The sequence below is a fragment of the Lissotriton helveticus genome, chromosome 7, assembly GCF_964261635.1.
Source record: "Lissotriton helveticus chromosome 7, aLisHel1.1, whole genome shotgun sequence".
NCBI lineage: Eukaryota > Metazoa > Chordata > Amphibia > Caudata > Salamandridae > Lissotriton > Lissotriton helveticus.
The window spans coordinates 499,061,486-499,081,377 of NC_136068.1; the positions used below are offsets into that span (position 1 = coordinate 499,061,486).

The 19,892-nt window shown below is 44.8% G+C and overlaps 1 protein-coding gene across 2 annotated transcripts in view; it reads left to right on the top strand.

The window, feature by feature from the left end:
* KAT8 (lysine acetyltransferase 8) overlaps window positions 1-19,892 on the top strand; it is a 340,257-nt gene that overhangs the window by 44,892 nt on the left and 275,473 nt on the right. For both annotated transcript variants that reach the window (XM_078652506.1, XM_078652507.1), the window contains exon 5: window positions 17,161-17,325. In XM_078652506.1, the coding sequence (XP_078508632.1) occupies window positions 17,161-17,325 (165 nt within the window). The remainder of the gene's footprint in view (window positions 1-17,160; window positions 17,326-19,892) is intronic.

Genomic DNA, 19,892 nt, shown 5'->3' on the forward strand with positions numbered 1-19,892 from the left:
TACCTCTCCTCCTTCAATGAGGGGCCCGTCCCCGGCCACCGCTTTCTCAGCGTACTGAAACTCCCCTGCATGTCTAGCTCCTCTTTACTCCTCTTGGCGCTATATCGTATGCTACGGGAGCAGGCGCAGTGCCGTGACGTGAACAAGGGAGGTCGCCTCATTTCCTCACAGCTTTGATAGGTAGCAATCTGAATTTGTCAGGCATGTGAGGAGGGGCACTGACCACCCAAAAATACTATAATTCTGTTTTAAATGCAAGACTGCAGCTGTACCACAACTACAACGTGTCAACAACATTGGTAGTCTTAGGCACACTGTTGACACGTTCTGTAGTGTGCACACCACGCACACACTTGACACGTACTGTAATGTACAAACTACGCACAATCCATCATGATCAGTCTTCTGAATGAAAGGCAGCTCCCGTTGAATAAATAAACACTGATCGTGTCCCCGAAGTCCACGCGCGGTATTACTCACAGTGAGGACTCTAGAACCTTCCTTTCAGAAACTGTTGCTAAGCTCAAAACTGCATTAAAGTTTTGCAAGATTTGACTCCCCCCTAACCCACAGCTCTTACCTTCATTAGGTTTAGCCTTCTGTGTTGTGTACCGTTCCCATTTTACACTTCACACTTTGTAGCACACAGTGTTGACAAGGGCATTCATTAACAAGTGTAGACACTTTCTAAACAATAGGGGTCATACGTGGTACGGCGAAGTGGCAAACCCTCTGCAAGGGTAAACAGGTCACCTTTCGGTTGATGATTGCTGCATTCAGGTGTTAAACTGGTACTAATGAAGTGCAACTTTGCTCATACACTATCAGTAGTAGTTAAACTGACAAAAAACTGAAATATTACTGCTACAAATTGTGCCACATTATGTTATATATTCGACTTTTCTTGCCGCATAATTATGTCACAACCATATTCTTCACTGCTACTTAATTCTAGTGGCCGTGCTTTATAGTGTTTAATTAGCTAATGTAAGAAATACCTCATGGGCAGATATTTCTATTGTTCTATCGTCAATCTGGTACTGACCAGATGTGGCAACAACACCTTGTCACTGCCTGGAGTGCTGGTCCATTGGCAGAACACCCAACTGAAGCGAGAATAAATAGTATACATGAGTGGCGGGTCATTATATACGAATACGTTTTTCTGCCCCTATAGATTTTATTTCCAACTATCGCTATCTTGTACTGTTAGTAACTGCGGCCTCCGTGGTGGTTCTTTCTGGCATATATGTACCTCATAGAAATTTTCACCATTCAGAAATAAATAAATCTAAGGGGAAGGTTGAAAGAAGTGAAGCAAGACAGCAGCTCATGTATTAAGGATGAACAAGTCAGGATTCACGGTGTTACAATTAGCATGAAGCACACAACAGGAAGCAGCTACGGGTAGGTCACATTATAGTACTTGGTGTCATGTGACACAGAGCGCCACCCTCTGACACAAATGTCATCTGATAAGTAATGTAAACCCTTCTACCCACCATAATAATACAAAGATACAACCAGGCCTGGACTGGCCCAAAAACAGCAGCAAATGCTGCTCAGTGTGCACATTCACCTCTCTTGCCAATAACAAGGAATGCTGCCTTCACTTTTGAAAAACATCGCCAATAGATCTCGCCTTTGGGCCCTTATAAGTATTTAGTTATGCAGCACAATATCCTTGGTTCAGCAACATCAACCGTTGCATGACTAAACACTTATAAGATCCAGAAGGTGAGACCTATTGGCTATGCCAATGCTTGATTAGAAACTTTAGGACAGATGTACGACCGTTTTTTACGGTCGCAAATGGGAATTCGGCCTGTTTGCAACCGCAAAAAAGGTTAGCCCCATGTACAAACCATATATTGCGAGTCGCTAACCTATTAGCAACTCGCAGAATATGGTTTGCGATTTGCTATTAGGAAAGGGGCGTGCCAAGGGTGTCCCTTCCTCATAGCGAGTGCAAAGGGCATGTCCTATTGTTTTGCGACCGCGTTTGCGAATCACTCGCAGTTTACCACCCTTTTCAAAAGGGTGGTAAACCATTCGCATACGGGAAGGGGTCCCTAGGGGACCCCTTCCCCTTTGTGAATGGGTGCAGAAATATTTAGGTCTCGCCTGTCGATGCGCATGCGCATCGAGCAAGGCGAGAGTATTGGCACTTATCCGCTCTTTATCCACACTGCAAGGAATCGTGGCGATTCCTTGCAGTGCACGAGAAATTTAAGCTCAATGCGCATGCGCATTGAGCTTAAATGCGCGTGCACATGCCCCCAGCCGCCTGCCTTGCCTACTCTCTCTCACAGCCTCCCCCAGCTCCGCCCCCTCACTACTTGATTGCACGGCCGCTAGGCCGTGCCTCCCCTACTCTCCTCCCCCCTCCTCCTCCTACTCTCCTCCCCTGCCTGCCTGCCGTGTCGCACCTCGCACCTCTCCCCTCTCCGCCCCCTCCCCTGCCCGCCGTGTTACGGTGAAAGGCTTGTTTTTTTTACCAGCGGGCAGTCTCTTGCCCTCGGCTGCTTCTATAAAATTGTCCGAGCTTAAATTAGGGCGCGGTCTGCTGGGACGCTTAGCCCTCTCTTTAAGTTTGTCTTAAAAACATTCCACGCTCTGCCTCTGTCACATACTGCCCCCCGCCCATGCTGTGCGCTAAAAATCAACATTTCTGCCCTTCTCGCACTGATAGTCTGCCCCATGCTAAGTGTCCCTCTCAACCCAAGTACTCTGCGCGCCACGCTGTCTCCTGCCCACGCTCTGCCTCTCAGTCACATGCTGCCTTGTTGTTTATAGTCTCCATTTACCACATGTTTATTGTGGCTTTAGTTTAGGGATTACCATAGTAACACGTGTACCCCACTGGGACTTACAGGGTCTGTTGGCCACTCGCTCATTATGGCTCCGTCTAAAATGGATTCCCAGTCATGGTGTTCTAGACTGTGGCTTGAGGGCACCGTGAGCCTTGAGTTTAATTTTGCTTCATCTTAGATTTCCGTAGATATATGTATGCTGCGCTTTGGGTTTGCCTAGCTCTAGCTTTAGCCCTTGCGGACTCTGTAGTGTGTTCATGAGGTTGTGCAGTAGAGCATGTAGTGTGTGTCTATGTCTTACGGACTGCTTCGTAGTCCAGCAGAAGGAACATTTGCTCTCCATGCAATGTGCTTATTGTCTATCTATGACAAATTGTGTGCAGATCTGATCGGGCCGATGTTCACAGCTCTGCCGCTGCAGTGTGTTCAGAGAGAGCACATCCAGTCTTCAGGTCTGTAACTAGTGACTAATTCCAGCCTTGGTCGGAGTAGAGAGTATACAAATGTCAAGATCGACTTGCTAGCTGCAATGATGTCTGCCCTGCCACCATTTACTTCGGACCCTCACTCACCCTCACTCACCCCCTCACCCTCACTCACCCTCTCACCCACCCTCTCACCCACCCTCTCACCCACCCCCTCACACGCCCTCACCCCCTCACACCGCCACCCCCCCACTCAGAATGCACACCCCCTCACCCTCACACGCCCTCACCCACTCACACCGCCACACTCCCTTAGAATGCACACCCCCTCACCCACCCCCTCACTCCCCCTCACCCCCCTCACCCTCTCCCTCACACCGCCACACCCCCTCAGAGCCCTCACTCTCACTCACCCTCACTCACTCACCCCTCACCCTCACTCACTCACCCTCACTCACCCTCACTCACCCTCACAACCCTCTCACCCTCACTCACTCTCACAACCCTCTCACCCTCACTCACTCTCACACCCTCACTCACCTGACTCACTCTCACCCCCTCACTCACCCCCTCACCCTCACTCACCCCCTCACTCACCCCCTCCCTCACCCCCTCACTCACCCCCTCACCCTCACCCACCCTCTCACCCACCCTCTCACCCTCACACACACCCACCCTCTCACCCTTACACACACCCTCACACGCCCTCACCCCCTCACACCGCCACACACCCTCAGAATGCACACCCCCTCACCCTCACACGCCCTCACCCCCTCACACCGCCACACACCCTCAGAATGCACACCCCCTCACCCTCACACACCCCCTCACTCCCCCTCACCCTCACACTCCTCACCCTCTCCCTCACACCGCCACACCCCCTCACACCCCCTCACTCTCACACCCCCTCGCTCTCACACCCCCTCACTCTCACTCCCCCTCACTCTCACTCCCCCTCACTCTCACTCCCCCTCACTCTCACTCCCCCTCACCCTCACTCCCCCTCACCCTCACCCCCCTCACCCACACACCCCCTCACCCTCACACCCCTCACCCTCACACCCCCTCACCCTCACACACCCTCCCCCTCCCACCCCCTCACCCACACACCCCCTCACCCACACACCTCCTCACCCACACACCTCCTCACCCACACAGCCCCTCACCCACACACCCCCTCACCCTCACACCCCCTCACCCACACACCCCCTCACTCACACCCCCTCACCCTCACACCCTCACACCCCCTCACCCTCACACCCCCACACCCCCTCAGACCCCCTCACCCTCACACCCCCTCACCCTCACACCCCCTCACACACCCTCACACACCCTCACACACCCTCACACACCCTCACACACCCTCACCCTCCCTCACCCCTGCACGCCTCTCACCCCTGCACGCCTCTCACCCCTGCACGCCTCTCACCCCTGCACGCCTCACACTGCTGCACGCCTCACACTGCTGCACGCCTCACACTGCTGCATGCCTCACACTGCTGCACGCCTCACACTGCTGCACCCCGCACACTGCTGCACGCCGCACAACACCACCATATCACTCTGGGACGGCGCCACATCACTCTGGGACGGCACATCCACCGCCACCACCACATCCACCGCCACATCCACCACATCCACCACCACTACATCCACCACCCCATCCACCACCACCACCCCATCCACCACCACCACCGCATCCACCACCACCACCACATCCACCATCAACACATCCACCGCATCCACCACCACATCCACCATCACCACCACATCCACCACCACATCCACCACCACATCCACCACCACCTCCACATCCACCATGACATCCACCGCCACATTCACCACCGCATCCACCACTGCATCCACCACCACATCCACCACCACCACATCCACCGCATCCACCACCACATCAACCACACCCACCACCACCACATCCACCACCACATCCACCACATCCACCACCACATCCACCGCATCCACCACCACCACATCCACCACATCCACCACCTCCGCATCCACCACCACATCCACCACCACATCCACCACCACATCCACCACCAACACATCCACCACATCCACCACCACATCCCACCACATCCACCGCATCCACATCCACCACCACATCCACCACCACATCCACCACCACATCCACCACCACATCCACCACCACCACATCCACCGAATCCACCACCACATCCACCACCACATCCACCATCACCTCCACATCCACCGCCACATCCACCGCCACATCCACCACCACATCCACCACCACCACATCCATCACATGCACCACCACCGCATCCACCACACCCACCACCACCACATCCACCACACCCACCACCACCACATCCACCGCATCCACCACCACCACATCCACCACCACATCCACCACATGCACCACCACCGCATCCACCACCACATTATTTACAAAATTAAAAGCCATTGTTATTTGTAATATCAATACATCTAAGTCACGTAAATACAACACACATTGCATTACAAATGCTATAGGTGTCACATTTGCGAAAGTTAAAACTATTGACATTGTAACTGACAAAGCTATTAATTTTACTATTTTCAAAACCAACACATAAATAAAAAAAGTGTCATTTACAATACCAATCACTCAAACTTTCCTAATGCGAGACCTATTGCATTTCCAATGCTTGTTTTTAGGAGCAGGCAATGGTCCCACGGGCCACTGCCTGCCCTTAAAAAATGAAACTGAAAACTAGATATATTGGAGAAAAAAAACAGCTTTATTGAAAAAGCAGTCACAGACATGGTGGTCTGCTGACCCCAGCAGGCCACCATCCCTGTGAGTGCTAGCCATTCCCAATGGGGTTGCAAATTGCGCTTGCCTCATGAATATTGATGGAGTTTGCAATTTGCGACCCCATTTGGGAATCGCAAACAGTGTCTGAGACACTGTTGTACATTGCATATTCCGATTCACAACTCGGCGCAATTTGCGAGTTGCAAAATGCATGCCTAGTACATCTGGCCCTTTATTTCCATTTGAAACGATTTCCTATTCCGATGACATAAAAGACGCTGGTTGGTCCTGTGATTTCTCAAACATAGTCCTGAGGTCATTGTTTCTGCTCACTGGGTGGGAGGGGGGCTGTAGCTGTCACTGATATGCAAACTAATAATCTTTTAGCTGTAAAAAAGTGGTTTATTTTTAAATTCGCTGGCTTGACCACTTTATACAACAATTTAAAAGAAAGTTGCCACATTCGCTTTGGTTTTGTCAACTGAATATCACCTGCCCAGATCTCATATGGTGCTCTCAACTTCTTTTCTTCTGATTAATGAGACAATTTGTAAAAAGAATTTCAATTACTGATTTACACAAACACTGGATGCGTCCACATTGTTTTAATCACAATGGGGAAAAATGATGCACATCATACATTAGACAATCAATCAATATATTGAACAGTGCCCCGGTTAGGGAGGGTGGGGGAGTGAGTGATAGCAAGTGAGGAAAAAGTGATAGGAAGTGAATATCGTGACAGAATAATCAATGAATAGAGAGTAAGCTGTAGAACTGTTACATATTCTGTACATAAAAGACTTAAAAGTTCAAAATCATTGTATTTACACATAACATACTCCACATAGATTCAAATAAATGAAAAGTTAGGACATGGAGTTGTCATAAAGAACAGGCGGGTTGTCGACGTTTCGACCCCTGGTATCGTGATCAGGCGTTCGAGACGCCTACCTCGGAGGTAATTGCTATTGCGGAGTCGACCGTCAAGATGCACGATTGATTCGGCACCCGTTCTTGACGCATACTGCGGTACGTTATTCTACCAACCCAATTACCTCCGAGGTAGGCGTCTCGAACGCCTGATCACGATACCAGAACAAGGAAGTTCCATACAAAGATACCGTATCTATTCACGATACAGGTACCTGCCCCACCACCCGTCCTGATGAAGACCCCACGGCAAGGACAATAACAATTACCTGCATTTCCTGAGGGGTCGAAACGTCGACAACCCGCCTGTTCTTTATGACAACTCCATGTCCTAACTTTTCATTTATTTGAATCTATGTGGAGTATGTTATGTGTAAATACAATGATTTTGAACTTTTAAGTCTTTTATGTACAGAATATGTAACAGTTCTACAGCTTACTCTCTATTCATTGATTATTCTGTCACGATATTCACTTCCTATCACTTTTTCCTCACTTGCTATCACTCACTCCCCCACCCTCCCTAACCGGGGCACTGTTCAATATATTGATTGATTGTCTAATGTATGATGTGCATCATTTTTCCCCATTGTGATTAAAACAATGTGGACGCATCCAGTGTTTGTGTAAATCAGTAATTGAAATTCTTTTTACAAATTGTCTCATTAAGCTGGAACCCCTTCCTCTTATCGCTTAGTCTACCCAGGTTCCAGTAACTATTGTTGGGTATAACCCGTATATCCATACACATCTTTTCTTCTGATAGCACCAGGATCTGGTACCAGACAGATATGTCTTTCTTTTTCGGGGCCTCATTCTTTTCGAACCCCCAAGTGCCTCCTACAATCTCTCCCGTGTTTGCCTCTCCCCAGGATAGAACCTGTAAGTATTTAAACCTTGAGAGGGACCCCCTGTCTTAGCTCTCAAGATTTCTCATGGGACCACCTCTTTCCCCATCGCTCGATCCCTGCTCTCTTTAGAGGAATGTTTAGCTGATCCTGCAAACACTCTGGAGGGCCTGGTGAGTGCCATTTCGGTGCTCCATCCGAGTAGTACCCCATTCTCTGCATTTTCCTAATCCCTACCCAAATGATAAGTGCTGCCTTTAGTGTCTTCAGTCTGACTTTTTTAACATTTTTTTTACACCGAATTTGTAAAGGAACCCTTTCTTGCCCCACTCCTTACCATCTCCTCCAACAACCCGCCCCATACGATGGGACCTGGTGTACCTAGTAGAGCAGTTCATGAACTGAAATGCCATGCAGTATAACCTCAAGTCCGGGAGTGCCAACTGCCCTTCTGCCAATGTTTGTCGGGAGTTTATTCCATAACATCCGTGCCCCCCTAGCTGCCCAGACAAAGCTGCCAACGTTGCCCTGTATTTTATCTATCAACCCCATGGGGAAAGCAAGAGGAATACAATTAAAAAGGAATGTCAGCTTAGGAAGCAGCACCATTTTTATTAGGTTTACTCTTCCATATATTGAAATTGGGAGGTTCTTCCATCTAGAGAGTGTTTTTCTATGTCTTTTATTACCTTTTCAAAATTGTGCTGAGGAATTCTCTCTACTACATTAATGATACTTATTCCGAGGTATCTGATCTCCCCCTGGACATTTCCCCTCCAATCAAGAACATTCCAGCACATTATCCCTGTTTTCACGTTATTTACTAGATATCCTGAGAAGGCTCCATACTCTTTCGCTAAAAACTCCACCCTAGGAATTGTGACAGCCGGATCAGCTGTATATATTATAAGGTCATCTGCATATAGTGCGATTTTCTTTTCACATGCACCTGCCTTAAAAGCAATAACCTGTTCATCCTGACTGAGCATCTGGGCAAACGGTTCGATATATATATATCGCACAATAATGGGGAGATGGGACACCCCTGTCTTGTTCCTTAGTGTCAAGAAACTCTTCATAAGCACACCGATAAGGAGAATCCTAGCTGACGGTCGTTGGTATAGGGCCTTTAGCGTTGTTATGAAAAATGGCCCAAACCCCATAATTTCCAATACTGCCCATAAGTAGCCCCAGCACATACGATCGAAAGCCTTGGCGGCGTCCAAAGTGACCACCGCCATGGGTATCGACCTTGATGTAGCTATGTCGATACAACCGATCAGCTGCTGAGTCAACTCATGCAACTGTCTCCCGGGAATAAAGCCCTTCTGGTCTTCGTGTATGAGCTGTGGGGCGATTCTAGCCATCCTCCCTGCTAAAATGCTGACAAAGATCCTATAGTCTGCATTCAGCAGGGATATTGGTCGATACGACTCAGCTTTTACAGGATGCTTAGCTGGTTTCAATATCAAGACAAAAGTTGCCTCTCTCCATGATTCGGCAACCTGTGCCCCCCCCCCCAATATATCAGATTAAACAAATCTTCCCACACAAGCAGAACTTCCTCTGAAAGCATTTTATGGACTTCTGATGGGATAGCATTTAAACCAGCTGCCTTTCCATTCTTTGCTCTTTTAATTGCCCCCCTGATCTCTTCCTGGGTTATTGGAGCTTCCATCATTATTTTCCCATCCTAATTAAGTACAGGAATGCCAAATGTGCTAAGCCAGCTTTTTATCTTTAGAGGATCAGAAATAGTATCCTCCTTATACAATTGGGGAAAATAATGCCACAACATTTTCCTGCATAGCATCCCAACTGTCGAGCACCTCCCCTTCAGCTAAGCTCCTTAATCTCATTCCTACTTTTTTCTACTCTAGGCATCCAGGCCAGTAATGCCCCCGCTTTTTCTCCGTACTCAAATTCCTTTTCATTCGCAGCTTGCCATTTTGCTTTGCACTTTGCCTCCACCCTTATTTTAAATTGTAATCAAGCCTCCTCTAGCCTTCTTACGAGCCTCTCCCTTTACTCTCCTACACTTGCAAAGCTTTCTCCAAAGTACCTACTTCTTTTTCAATTTTTGTTAATTCTGTTCTTTCTTCTCTACTTTTTGCACATGCTAGACTTTTCAGAACTCCGCGATTGTATGCCATAAAGGCGACCCAAACTATCCTTGGAGAGGCGGAATCTTTGTTATTAATAAAATATTCTACTATAGCCTTTTTCATAGTTAGCTCTATTCCCGCTTCCAACAGCAAGGCACACTTTAGCGTCCATCTTTTGCATAACTGCGGTCCTAAGGCTTGTAGGGTGATTGTTACTGCAGAGTGATCAGAAATATGTGCGGGAAGATGCTCTATCTTTTTTATATTAACTGCGAGAGATCTGTCAATTAAAAAATAGTCTAGTCTGGAGAAGTGATTATATTTTTTACTATGATATGTATATCCTCTCACCTTCCCCTTAAGATATCAAATTAAGACCACTCTAAAAGCAATTTGATTTTTATGGAAGAAATGTTAGCGCTATGGCGTGAATATATTTGAATTAACGCTAGGATTCGAACAGGCCCGAACTTTGCTAAGTAGAACGAGAACATTTATGTAATATATAATCGAACTATCCTCTAACTTCATTTCTCATTCAAAGGTTTGGAGTGCTCACTTAGAAGACAGTACCCCAAACTGTCTTAAGACCACTTGAGCAGAATCTTCATTGAAACCGCTTAGAGTTCAGGGAAGTTACATTAGAAAGGAGGAGGATCATGGTGCTTCAGGCTGGTTGGCTAAAGTTTGGTTTCTTTTAAATGATAAGAATATGATACTAAAGATGATGTTTTAGCCCTGACAGACAGGCTATATGTAAGAGAACTGCTTTCCAGTTTTACATTGTAACCCCCACTCTGACGACTGGGAATGACTCAGGTATGTGAGACTATGAAAGGTACCAATCCTGAAGAATTACAATTAAACTAAGTAGCTTTTTACCTTATTTTGGCTGTTGCAGTAACCTTTTAGCCGAATGACAAGTTGCTCCAGTACCCCTCTCTTGGGTGGGATAGGTTAGGCTCAGAAACAGCATAGGGATTATGTTATGGAGCATGCTGAAGCCAATTTTGAGTGACAGGAGGTGATGGCATTCATGATAATTATGGGCACATGGCTATATTCCCTGGAAATATGTGCATAAAATGTGTGTCTGTAAGATCGGAGGAGAAAAATCTGTGTCCAGGTTTTTACAGATGCTGGGTATTTTGCCAGTAACATCCACTTTTGCCTTACCACAGGTCACAGACACTATTACATTCTTTTGCCATGTATTATTCATGTTCTCCCGCATCTTCTTCCCAGGGCACCCGTCAGGATATTTATCACATGTCTACCTCCAAAGCCTTCTCGTTTAGATAAAACAAACTACTACCACAGCTTCTGGAACCTATATTTAATAGTTTAAGCCTGTTTTGCCACCTCTTTCTGCCTCCAACTACAGCCATAAGTGGCAGCCCTAGGTTTTATATGAGGATCAGGGCGATGATGGTACTAATTATTGTAAAGAAGAGGGCAAATGGGCTGATGACCAGACAGGGCCATCTTTTTAAAACCGTGCTGAATGTGATGTGTTTATTACACTGATGCTAGCCCAGAGCAGGTCTTGAGGGCTTCCTCTCCAGATTTCATTTGGCAAATTACAAATTCTGCTAGAGTGCACCACAAAAATCTAATTTACCCCTCTTATCTATGAAAGCATCATGCTGCCTGTTTCCTTGTAAAGGAATGTGAATATGCTTAGCAGCGTTCGTTCCTAAGAAGGACACTACAGAAAGCTAACCCAAAGCATAGAAGGATGAAGGATTTTATGTCAGATTCTTTCTTGTGCTGAAAAAAAACTGCAAGCTGGTCCCTAACTCTAAACCCATGCAGCCCGAACAAATACGTTAGGAAGCATATTTTCCATTTGGTCATTCTGCAGAAATTCCAATTCTTCATGACCGTCCTCTGATGCCAGTGGTTTTGGACAAGCCACACTTCCCAATTCATCTGCATTACAAAGTGTCTGTACTTCATGATATGCTGATGGCTCTACTAAATTCAGTTCCTTTGTCTTAAAGCCTTCTCCTCGGATACTCTCCACATGCATGTGTCCAGTGGCACACTGCCTACAGTGGTGAGGTATCACAGCCTAAAATTCTAAAGCTGAATAAGGTAACTCTATCCCTCCTCCCTTACAATCACTAGTGTTGCTCTGATCTGCAACGTAGTCCTCTTCCAGCTCACTTTTTGAGCAAAAGTCAACGTTCACTTGGAAGAGGTAGTATTCTAAGCGCAATTACTTCATTTAATGAGATATAGGCTTTTAAATTCGTACTTTTAATTTAACTCTGCTTTCATACAAAGATAATCTACATCTTTCATGAAAACCTGTTTCTTAAACTGTTAATTTCTCTGTAGTTCATTATAGGTGGACCTTTGGATTCATGAAACATGTGCTATCCCATTAATACCTTATTCTTTGCCATGTGACTTACACTTCCCCTGCGCCTCATGCAATTTTAATGATAGTGTAAAGTTACCAAACCATATTTCTCCCTAGAAATGACTCCTCCCATTTCCTTTTGTCTGGATCTTTACAATGAACTCATTAAAATTAAATGCCTCGCATTGTACTAGGTGTGTGCTTTTGACAGATGCTCTCCAGGCACGGAACACGTGTATAATTTTATTCAGAACAGTGTAACTGACTGTCATTCATTTTCTAGTGTTTTTGTTCAGTGCTATGGTGCCCACGGCCTAACTTGAGCTATATGATACTGCACATAAATGTATCTAACTATAGTTTAGACGTGCAGAATTATCACTTTAGTCGCTGGACTTGATGATCGGGATCAAGTAATTATCAACAAAAGCCATTTACTCTTTCCAAATTAATTTGTTTGTTCTTCTCAAGAGGCTAAATATACGATACGTTTGATGCACTGTATGTCCCCCCTCCATGTAACATGAGAATCAAAGTAATACCACCACCAGGTAACACAAATATGTGGTGGTTGCCTAGCTAATGTTAGCAACAACAGGGTATTAACCTGTATATAATACAATCCAATATTCTGTAGAAAAGATTGATTTAGCAAAAGTCATAACATAATGGTCCCAAATATATTCCACGAACATTCGATAAACTGTTTATATGCCAAATATAAGTGTTTTGGCTTACCTTTGCAGGGAAATTAATTCCGCCTTTTCCTGATAATATGGTTGCAACTTTTAAACCAAGTGGCTTTAATTAGGTGCTGCATCAAAATAAAAATGTCCCAAGATTTTGACTTTCTTAGCTTACCGGTCGAAATATCCTCCTCCAATGCAGCATGATACCCGCACTAACATTATCATGTGGTAATACGATGAGTGAGGATGCCTTCTTTAAGTTCCTCGACAATGTGGCACCAATCTACTTACAGCACAATCACTATTCTCTAGAAGATGTTGTCTGACATTCAGATAGTCCCAAAACAATTACGGTTAAAACTCCAAATAACTGCTTATGCACCAAAATATAGACGACATGGTTCACCTGCATGGAGAAATAAACTTTGCTTTTCCTTATTTCTCCATACTATGCTCCAAACTCCCAAAACAAATGGCCTCATATGGGCACTATACCCAATTATACAACACTCTAAGATGGCTCAGGCTTGAACACCTGGAGCGAGACCCATATTCCCGAATACGAAGATGGAGAAAGCACTTTCTTCATGTGCCCCTTTGGATAAAAATGGTGATTATTCAGAACGTCAACACCGCAGATCCAACGTGTGTTGCGACTGCTCCAGACCACAGACTTTGCTCCTTGTTTCCTTACAAGGAAAAGGTAGGGCTCATCCTCTAGTGTTGTTGCTTGTATGTTTATTGTGTATCCTATATGAAAGGGCAATTAATATTCCCACTATTTGATGTGTGATTCTCAACATGTCTGTATATATTTGTCACAACCAATGTAACCTAACAGTTAAAACTTTGGTGTGCAGCGGCAATTGACAGCCTAATCTCAGCTAAGGATGGCACTCTTTATCCCGTGCTACATTGTAATTTAAAATCTACTAACCTCCGATGTGCCACTAAAATGCACATCAGCAGTGTAGCTAACATGGGCACCTTTGGGCAACCTATACACTTCACTCCTATACTGTTTGTGACCTTGTTTAAAGAAGGTCACCAGGTTAGGGCTTAATTTTTACAGTCTTGCAAAAGGCTAAAACTAAGGAACCAAAGCACTGATATGCGATACTATTTCCTTTTCCTAGTTTCCTTTGTTTCATCTGTCCACAAATGTAACGTACAGCCTCACGCAAGTGGAACTATGCTTACTGCTCCCATATAAACTTTTATACACTCCCTCTCTCTGATTCCCTTGCAGCGACAACAATTCAACTAGGATCAATCCAGGACATTAGTCTGTGCATTAAGCATGATATACTTAGGACTACACTTTGCTGAATTGCACTAAAAAGAGGTAGCAATCCCTCTTGAATGCCAGTGTAATTAGCACATCACTGACTGTATATATGGTCTAAACCTTTTTCGTTCTATTTCAACTTATTCTTATTTCCATGGTCTGTTTCTGGGTGGGGAGGTCTTCTTTTTTTTGGTCAAAATGTGTTTATTATTGCGTTTTTAAAATTTTTGAACAATATATACTAGCCAGTATGCATATCATACATTTGCATTAGTAGAATATCATTTTACATGGCAATGCTATCACTATAGTACAACGTCAGCATGAGGTGAGGTGAAGTGACCTGCCTGAATATTAAAACAAATGGAATAAGAAAAGTAGAAGGAGAAAGAAAAGAGGGGGGGGGCTAGAATGGAAAGACAATCGTAACTAGAACTGACATGTACAATACTGTTGAATAACAGGTACTTCATCCGCTATAGTCATACATTATTTGAATATGGATCTCCTTCGCTAAATATATTTTTAACTTGATGACAAGCCAACGAGTTGTTGCATTCACTCATGCCCGCAAAAATGTAATGTTGAGTGTCAGGGAGTACCAGTAGCCAGGCGCGCTGTGTCTGCACTCTAGTGGGCTTAAATGGACGCTAGTCGCGGCGGCGCTTGTTCTCCGTCACTCGCATGCATGTCTGTCACCTGGCCCGAATCCTGCTCTGTTGTGCGAAAATGTCAGGACTGCGTCCCAATGCTGGTGCCAATGGTTGTTTGCACAGCCCTATCGCATCTTCGCGTTGGAGTGTTACGCTCTCCGCCTGCGCCCAACACAGGAGGGAGTGATACCAGGCCTTTGCTGCTGGGGAATCGGGGGATTTCCAGTGACGCGTGGGTAATCTCTCAGCTACTATGAGGTCGAGGTCTATATATCTAAACGTCACTTTATGTTTCTTAGACCTGTGGTAGAGACCTAAGATGCACACCTGCCATGTCCAGGTCAACGTTCACTCTGTACATAAAACCAGTCTCCTAGTGACCTTTCCCCAATATGTTTGAATGGTTGTGCATGAGGAAGTCCGCCCTCGGTTTGTTGCATCTGGCACATTGGGCATTCGTGCGAGAAAATATATTTGTTTATTTTTGCCAGTGTGAGGTAGACCCTGTGTATGATATAATATTGAATGAGCCGGAACCTCATGTTGCGGGGAATCCGTGTGTGGCCTTCAAGTATGTGGCCCTATTCACGGTCTGTGGCAGGTCTCTGGAGATCCGCATCCCAGTGGGCTTGCAGGAGAGCAATGTTGGCACCATGTGAACTCTGAGCGACTCCGCAAACCATTTGGTGAGATGTCATCTGGGCCCAGCTCATGTAGGTATTGGGGTGGTCTTCTTAGTGGAAAGTAATTGGGATATGGGCACCACAGAAATCCACCGGTTCCCCCCCACCCCCTTGAGCACTTACCTTAAAATCACAGCACACAAGGGCAAAATGTACACATATGTATAAATATATCAAATTTATGTTCTAAAATAATGTTTCCTTATATTGGATTTTCAGCCTTTAGAAAGCTTCAGCCATACAGGCTCTGTAAGACTTAAAACAGGTGTTGGCTGTTTAAAGTATGAATAAAATGCAGGACAACCTGCAAATACTGTTTATATAATAAAAGGACACAATATACAATTAAGTGCACAGAAGTATATTTGTCTTTATTTTATTTTTGGGTGCCTAACAACAGTGATTTTTAGGATTCAGTGAAAATAAATAACAGGCAAACAACACACATCATAATTCAGAAAGCCATTTACTGCAAACTGACTCTTGCTTGGTAGGTTCTTCCATCTCTAAACAATCTGTTTCTAGCCTGATAGCACCCATCTCATTCTGCTGTGAAATATGACCTAGCCTAGGGTCCACTCAATTGGAGGTGAAGGTAATCCTATGGTCAAATGACTCTAGTTTAAGCAGTCTCCTGATGTGGTATGTTGGTCACAAGTTGGGAACCTGGCAAATTAAGGCTTTAATCCTTCATAGATTGACTGAAAACCATTAAGCTGGGTAAATAAAACATTTTATTTACAGCGCTTGAACGCAGCAAAATCTATAGCTTCACACTCCATTAAACATGAATTGCTATAAATACTGCCCTTTACCTCTATAGCACTAGTGATAAAGGTTATTCTAAACCTTAAGTTTAATGCACAGTATTTTCTATTGGTAATGCCCAGACTGCGACGTTGTAGCTTTTGCTAGTAAGGGTGAACCTACGTATTAGTTTACCTAGAAACTCTCACTCTCTGTACTGTTTTTACTTTATGTTCTTGCCCATCTCTTTGTGGAAGTACTGTTTGCCATTCATGTCTGGAGCTAAATATTGAACTTTCTTAATGAATTACAGAAAGTTATTTACAGTCCTCAGATTTGCCTTCTCTTCTGTTTTTACTAAATTCATAAGTGAATTGCTGTTGCTCCTCGGATAGGTCCATTGTCTAACTAGTCCCTATGCTCCCAAGTTGTACTTGAATGGCTGACATGAATCGAAGCATGTTGGGCACTACCAGATTGTCAGCTTTGAGTTAGAACCACATTACTCCTTGAGGTGTCTTATTCGATTTTTGCGACTGCTTTTTTTGTTTTTTAAAAGTTCTTTCACCAATTGTCAACTAACAAAATTAACTGATTTTAACCAATGGCTACTTTATCAACCACTCAGAAAGCACTATATAATGAAATAAACACAAAATGTTATGCCATGTATTATAGAACCATGGTTAACTGTTCAATTGATGTTATTTGATTCTCAAAAGTTGAATAATTCAATTGGGAAAGAATGCCATATGCAGAACTGTAGATACAATGCAATTGAACCTGTTGTCTTGTTTTCTTTTCCATTCTGATAACACATCTGTTTCTGAAGATAACAAAAGTGAAGTATGTGGATAAGATACACATTGGCAACTTTGAGATCGATGCCTGGTACTTTTCTCCCTTCCCTGAGGACTATGGAAAGCAGCCCAAGCTATGGATTTGCGAGTACTGCTTGAAGTACATGAAGTTTGAAAAAAGCTACAGATATCACCTGGTAAGTCTTGCACAAGAGGGAACCCGGGTGCTGGTACGTGGCCACCTTTTTTGGTAAAATTCTTTGGGTTTGGAGAAAGAGTAAACAAAATGTTGATGTGTTGTGTTTCACAATTAAATTATCTGTTGTGACGATGTTTCTAGTTGCTGAATGTCCTTTTGTTAAATTACCAGCCAGGTTACTGTTAGCTGGTAATCCGATTACTGACCTATCAGAGAAACCCCAAGGCCTCCGTTCCTATTGATGAGGATGCGCCAACAGATAAAAGGATCTTCCTATGATTGACTTTCCACAATTTTGTTCACCACTGTCCTTGTAGACTTAGCCATAATACGTGCCTGAAGAACTTTTGTCATATAGAACGTATGTCCTGAATAAAAAAGACTCTCATTGAATAAAAAAGACTCTCATTGAACTAAAGGTCGATAATTAACTTGTGTTTAAGCCTGCTCCTGTATATCAGATTGCATAACAGAGGCTATACACATAGGTTGGCATGGCAGCCAATGAAAAGTGCTTCGTATTGCTCTATGGAGGAACTGCTGAGACAGGGCCGGCTTTAGCTCTGGTGGTGCCTAGTGCGACTATGTTTGTTGGTGCCCCCAATTACCACCTCCCGCCACAGATTCCCTCACTAACACCCTTTAACAGTGACCCTCAAGTCCCCATAACCACTCTCTCTCGCATGCCTTTCTTTTGTTTTATAGTGCTACTTATACCAGTAATGGGTGTCAGAGCACTTTACATCGCGCACAACTTACTCAGAGACAATGAATCACACGTCTGTAAATCACTGTATAGGAAACGTTACATCAGAAAGAGGACAACAAAGCGTAGGGTTCACATGTCCTCCATAGTGGTAGGCAGTATACTTTAGGAGTCCTTGATCTGGAGAAGCACAAACTAAGAATGTTAAACATATCACCATGGTTGGGGCTTCTCTTTACTATTAAGAATTGATTTATTCACAAATTAACCCTTTATGAAACGTTAGATTAATGAAAGGCTTGAGGAAAAACTATAACACTGCAACCTATGTATTGCAATTTACATGCAGCTCTTTGATGACAGTTAATAGCTCACTGTTCTATATTCGAATTTAATTTAAAAATTGCAAGTAACATAAGTATCTCTCCAACAAAGTAGTAACACACTGAACTGTTCACAACATGCACACTTCTGTGATCGATTTAAAGTAGGCAGAGGGCATATTAGCTCTCTGCCTACTTTCAGCTTCAAAAACGGCGACGAATAGACCATCGAGGGGATGGGCTTGCTATTCTATTCATGTGCTTTTGGCTATTGATGAGGATCCCCTGGAAGAGAAGGATTAGTTACTTACCTGTAATCCTAGTTCTCTTCCAGGGGTATCCTCATCAAAGTTATAAGCAACCCACCCGCCTCCCCGGGCAAGTAGTCATGTGAAATATATATATCTGTTTTTTTAAATGGTCTGCGGTTATCCGCAAAGAACAACTGACCTAACTGTCACCCCTGAGACATGATGGGAGCTAGGGGTCATGGCTGCCTTAAAGGCTCGGTGCCAGTTTTCTGTTACTGTTTATGTGAGTTAGCTTTGCAGCTTTCTATTCTATGGTTTCTTCTACAATGCAGCCTATGTGCGGACAATGCTTTCACTTTCCTTGCAGGACTACCTTTTCTACTGTATAATAAAGCAGTTTTCAAAGGTTTTCTTTCTCCCTGCTTTATTGGAATGTTTTATGTGCAAAGACTTCTATTGCAGCATTGTTCAGCTTTTCCAGAGAGTACTACATTGTATGTGTTTATATAGGTATATAGACATATATGTAGAGCTACATATATATAATATATGTTTTTCGGGGTCCCGCACATGGGCGGGAATATTCATGTGCTTATGACTTTGATGAGGATACCCCTGGAAGAGAACTAGGATTACAGGTAAGTAACTAATCCTTCCAGTCTTCGGGACAAAAGGTAAGCAAGGGGCAAAGGTCAGTTGAGTACCAAAATTGCACCACCAGCGGCACAGTGTCGACCGGGTACAGATGTCAAAAACTGAGTTTGACCCAATTTGTTTCAATAAAGACTGAAGGCGCTGAAGCCACACTGCTTGCAGGTAAGTAAATCCGTTGCAGGGGCCAAGCACAGGAGGGGGCCACAAGGCAGCACTAAACCTATACCTCCTGTAGCGCAGGGACGGCCGGGTGCAGGGTGCAATGCTTTTCAATGGAGAACTTGATTTTTTAAAATAGCCTGCACGCTTTGCACCAGGACTGCTTGAAGGAGGCCAGCTTTGGATGCAGGGGTGTCCTAGAAGTTGGATTCCTACGGGATGTGGTCCGAACGGTTGCAGCATCTGGATTCAGTCTGTAGGCTTTGTTGGGTCAGCCTACGCTGGACTTGATGTCAGGATCACTGGGGAGCCTGTTCTGGGTCGGTGGTTGGTCCATCTGTACACGGGCTGGAGGTGTCAGGTGTAGAGTGGCCAGGACCCGCGGTTCCGGAGGGCACCAAAGTCCTTTATGTAGGTTTTTTGGGGATAGATCCGCTTTTTCAAAGAGCAGTCAGTCTTTCTCGGGTTCTGG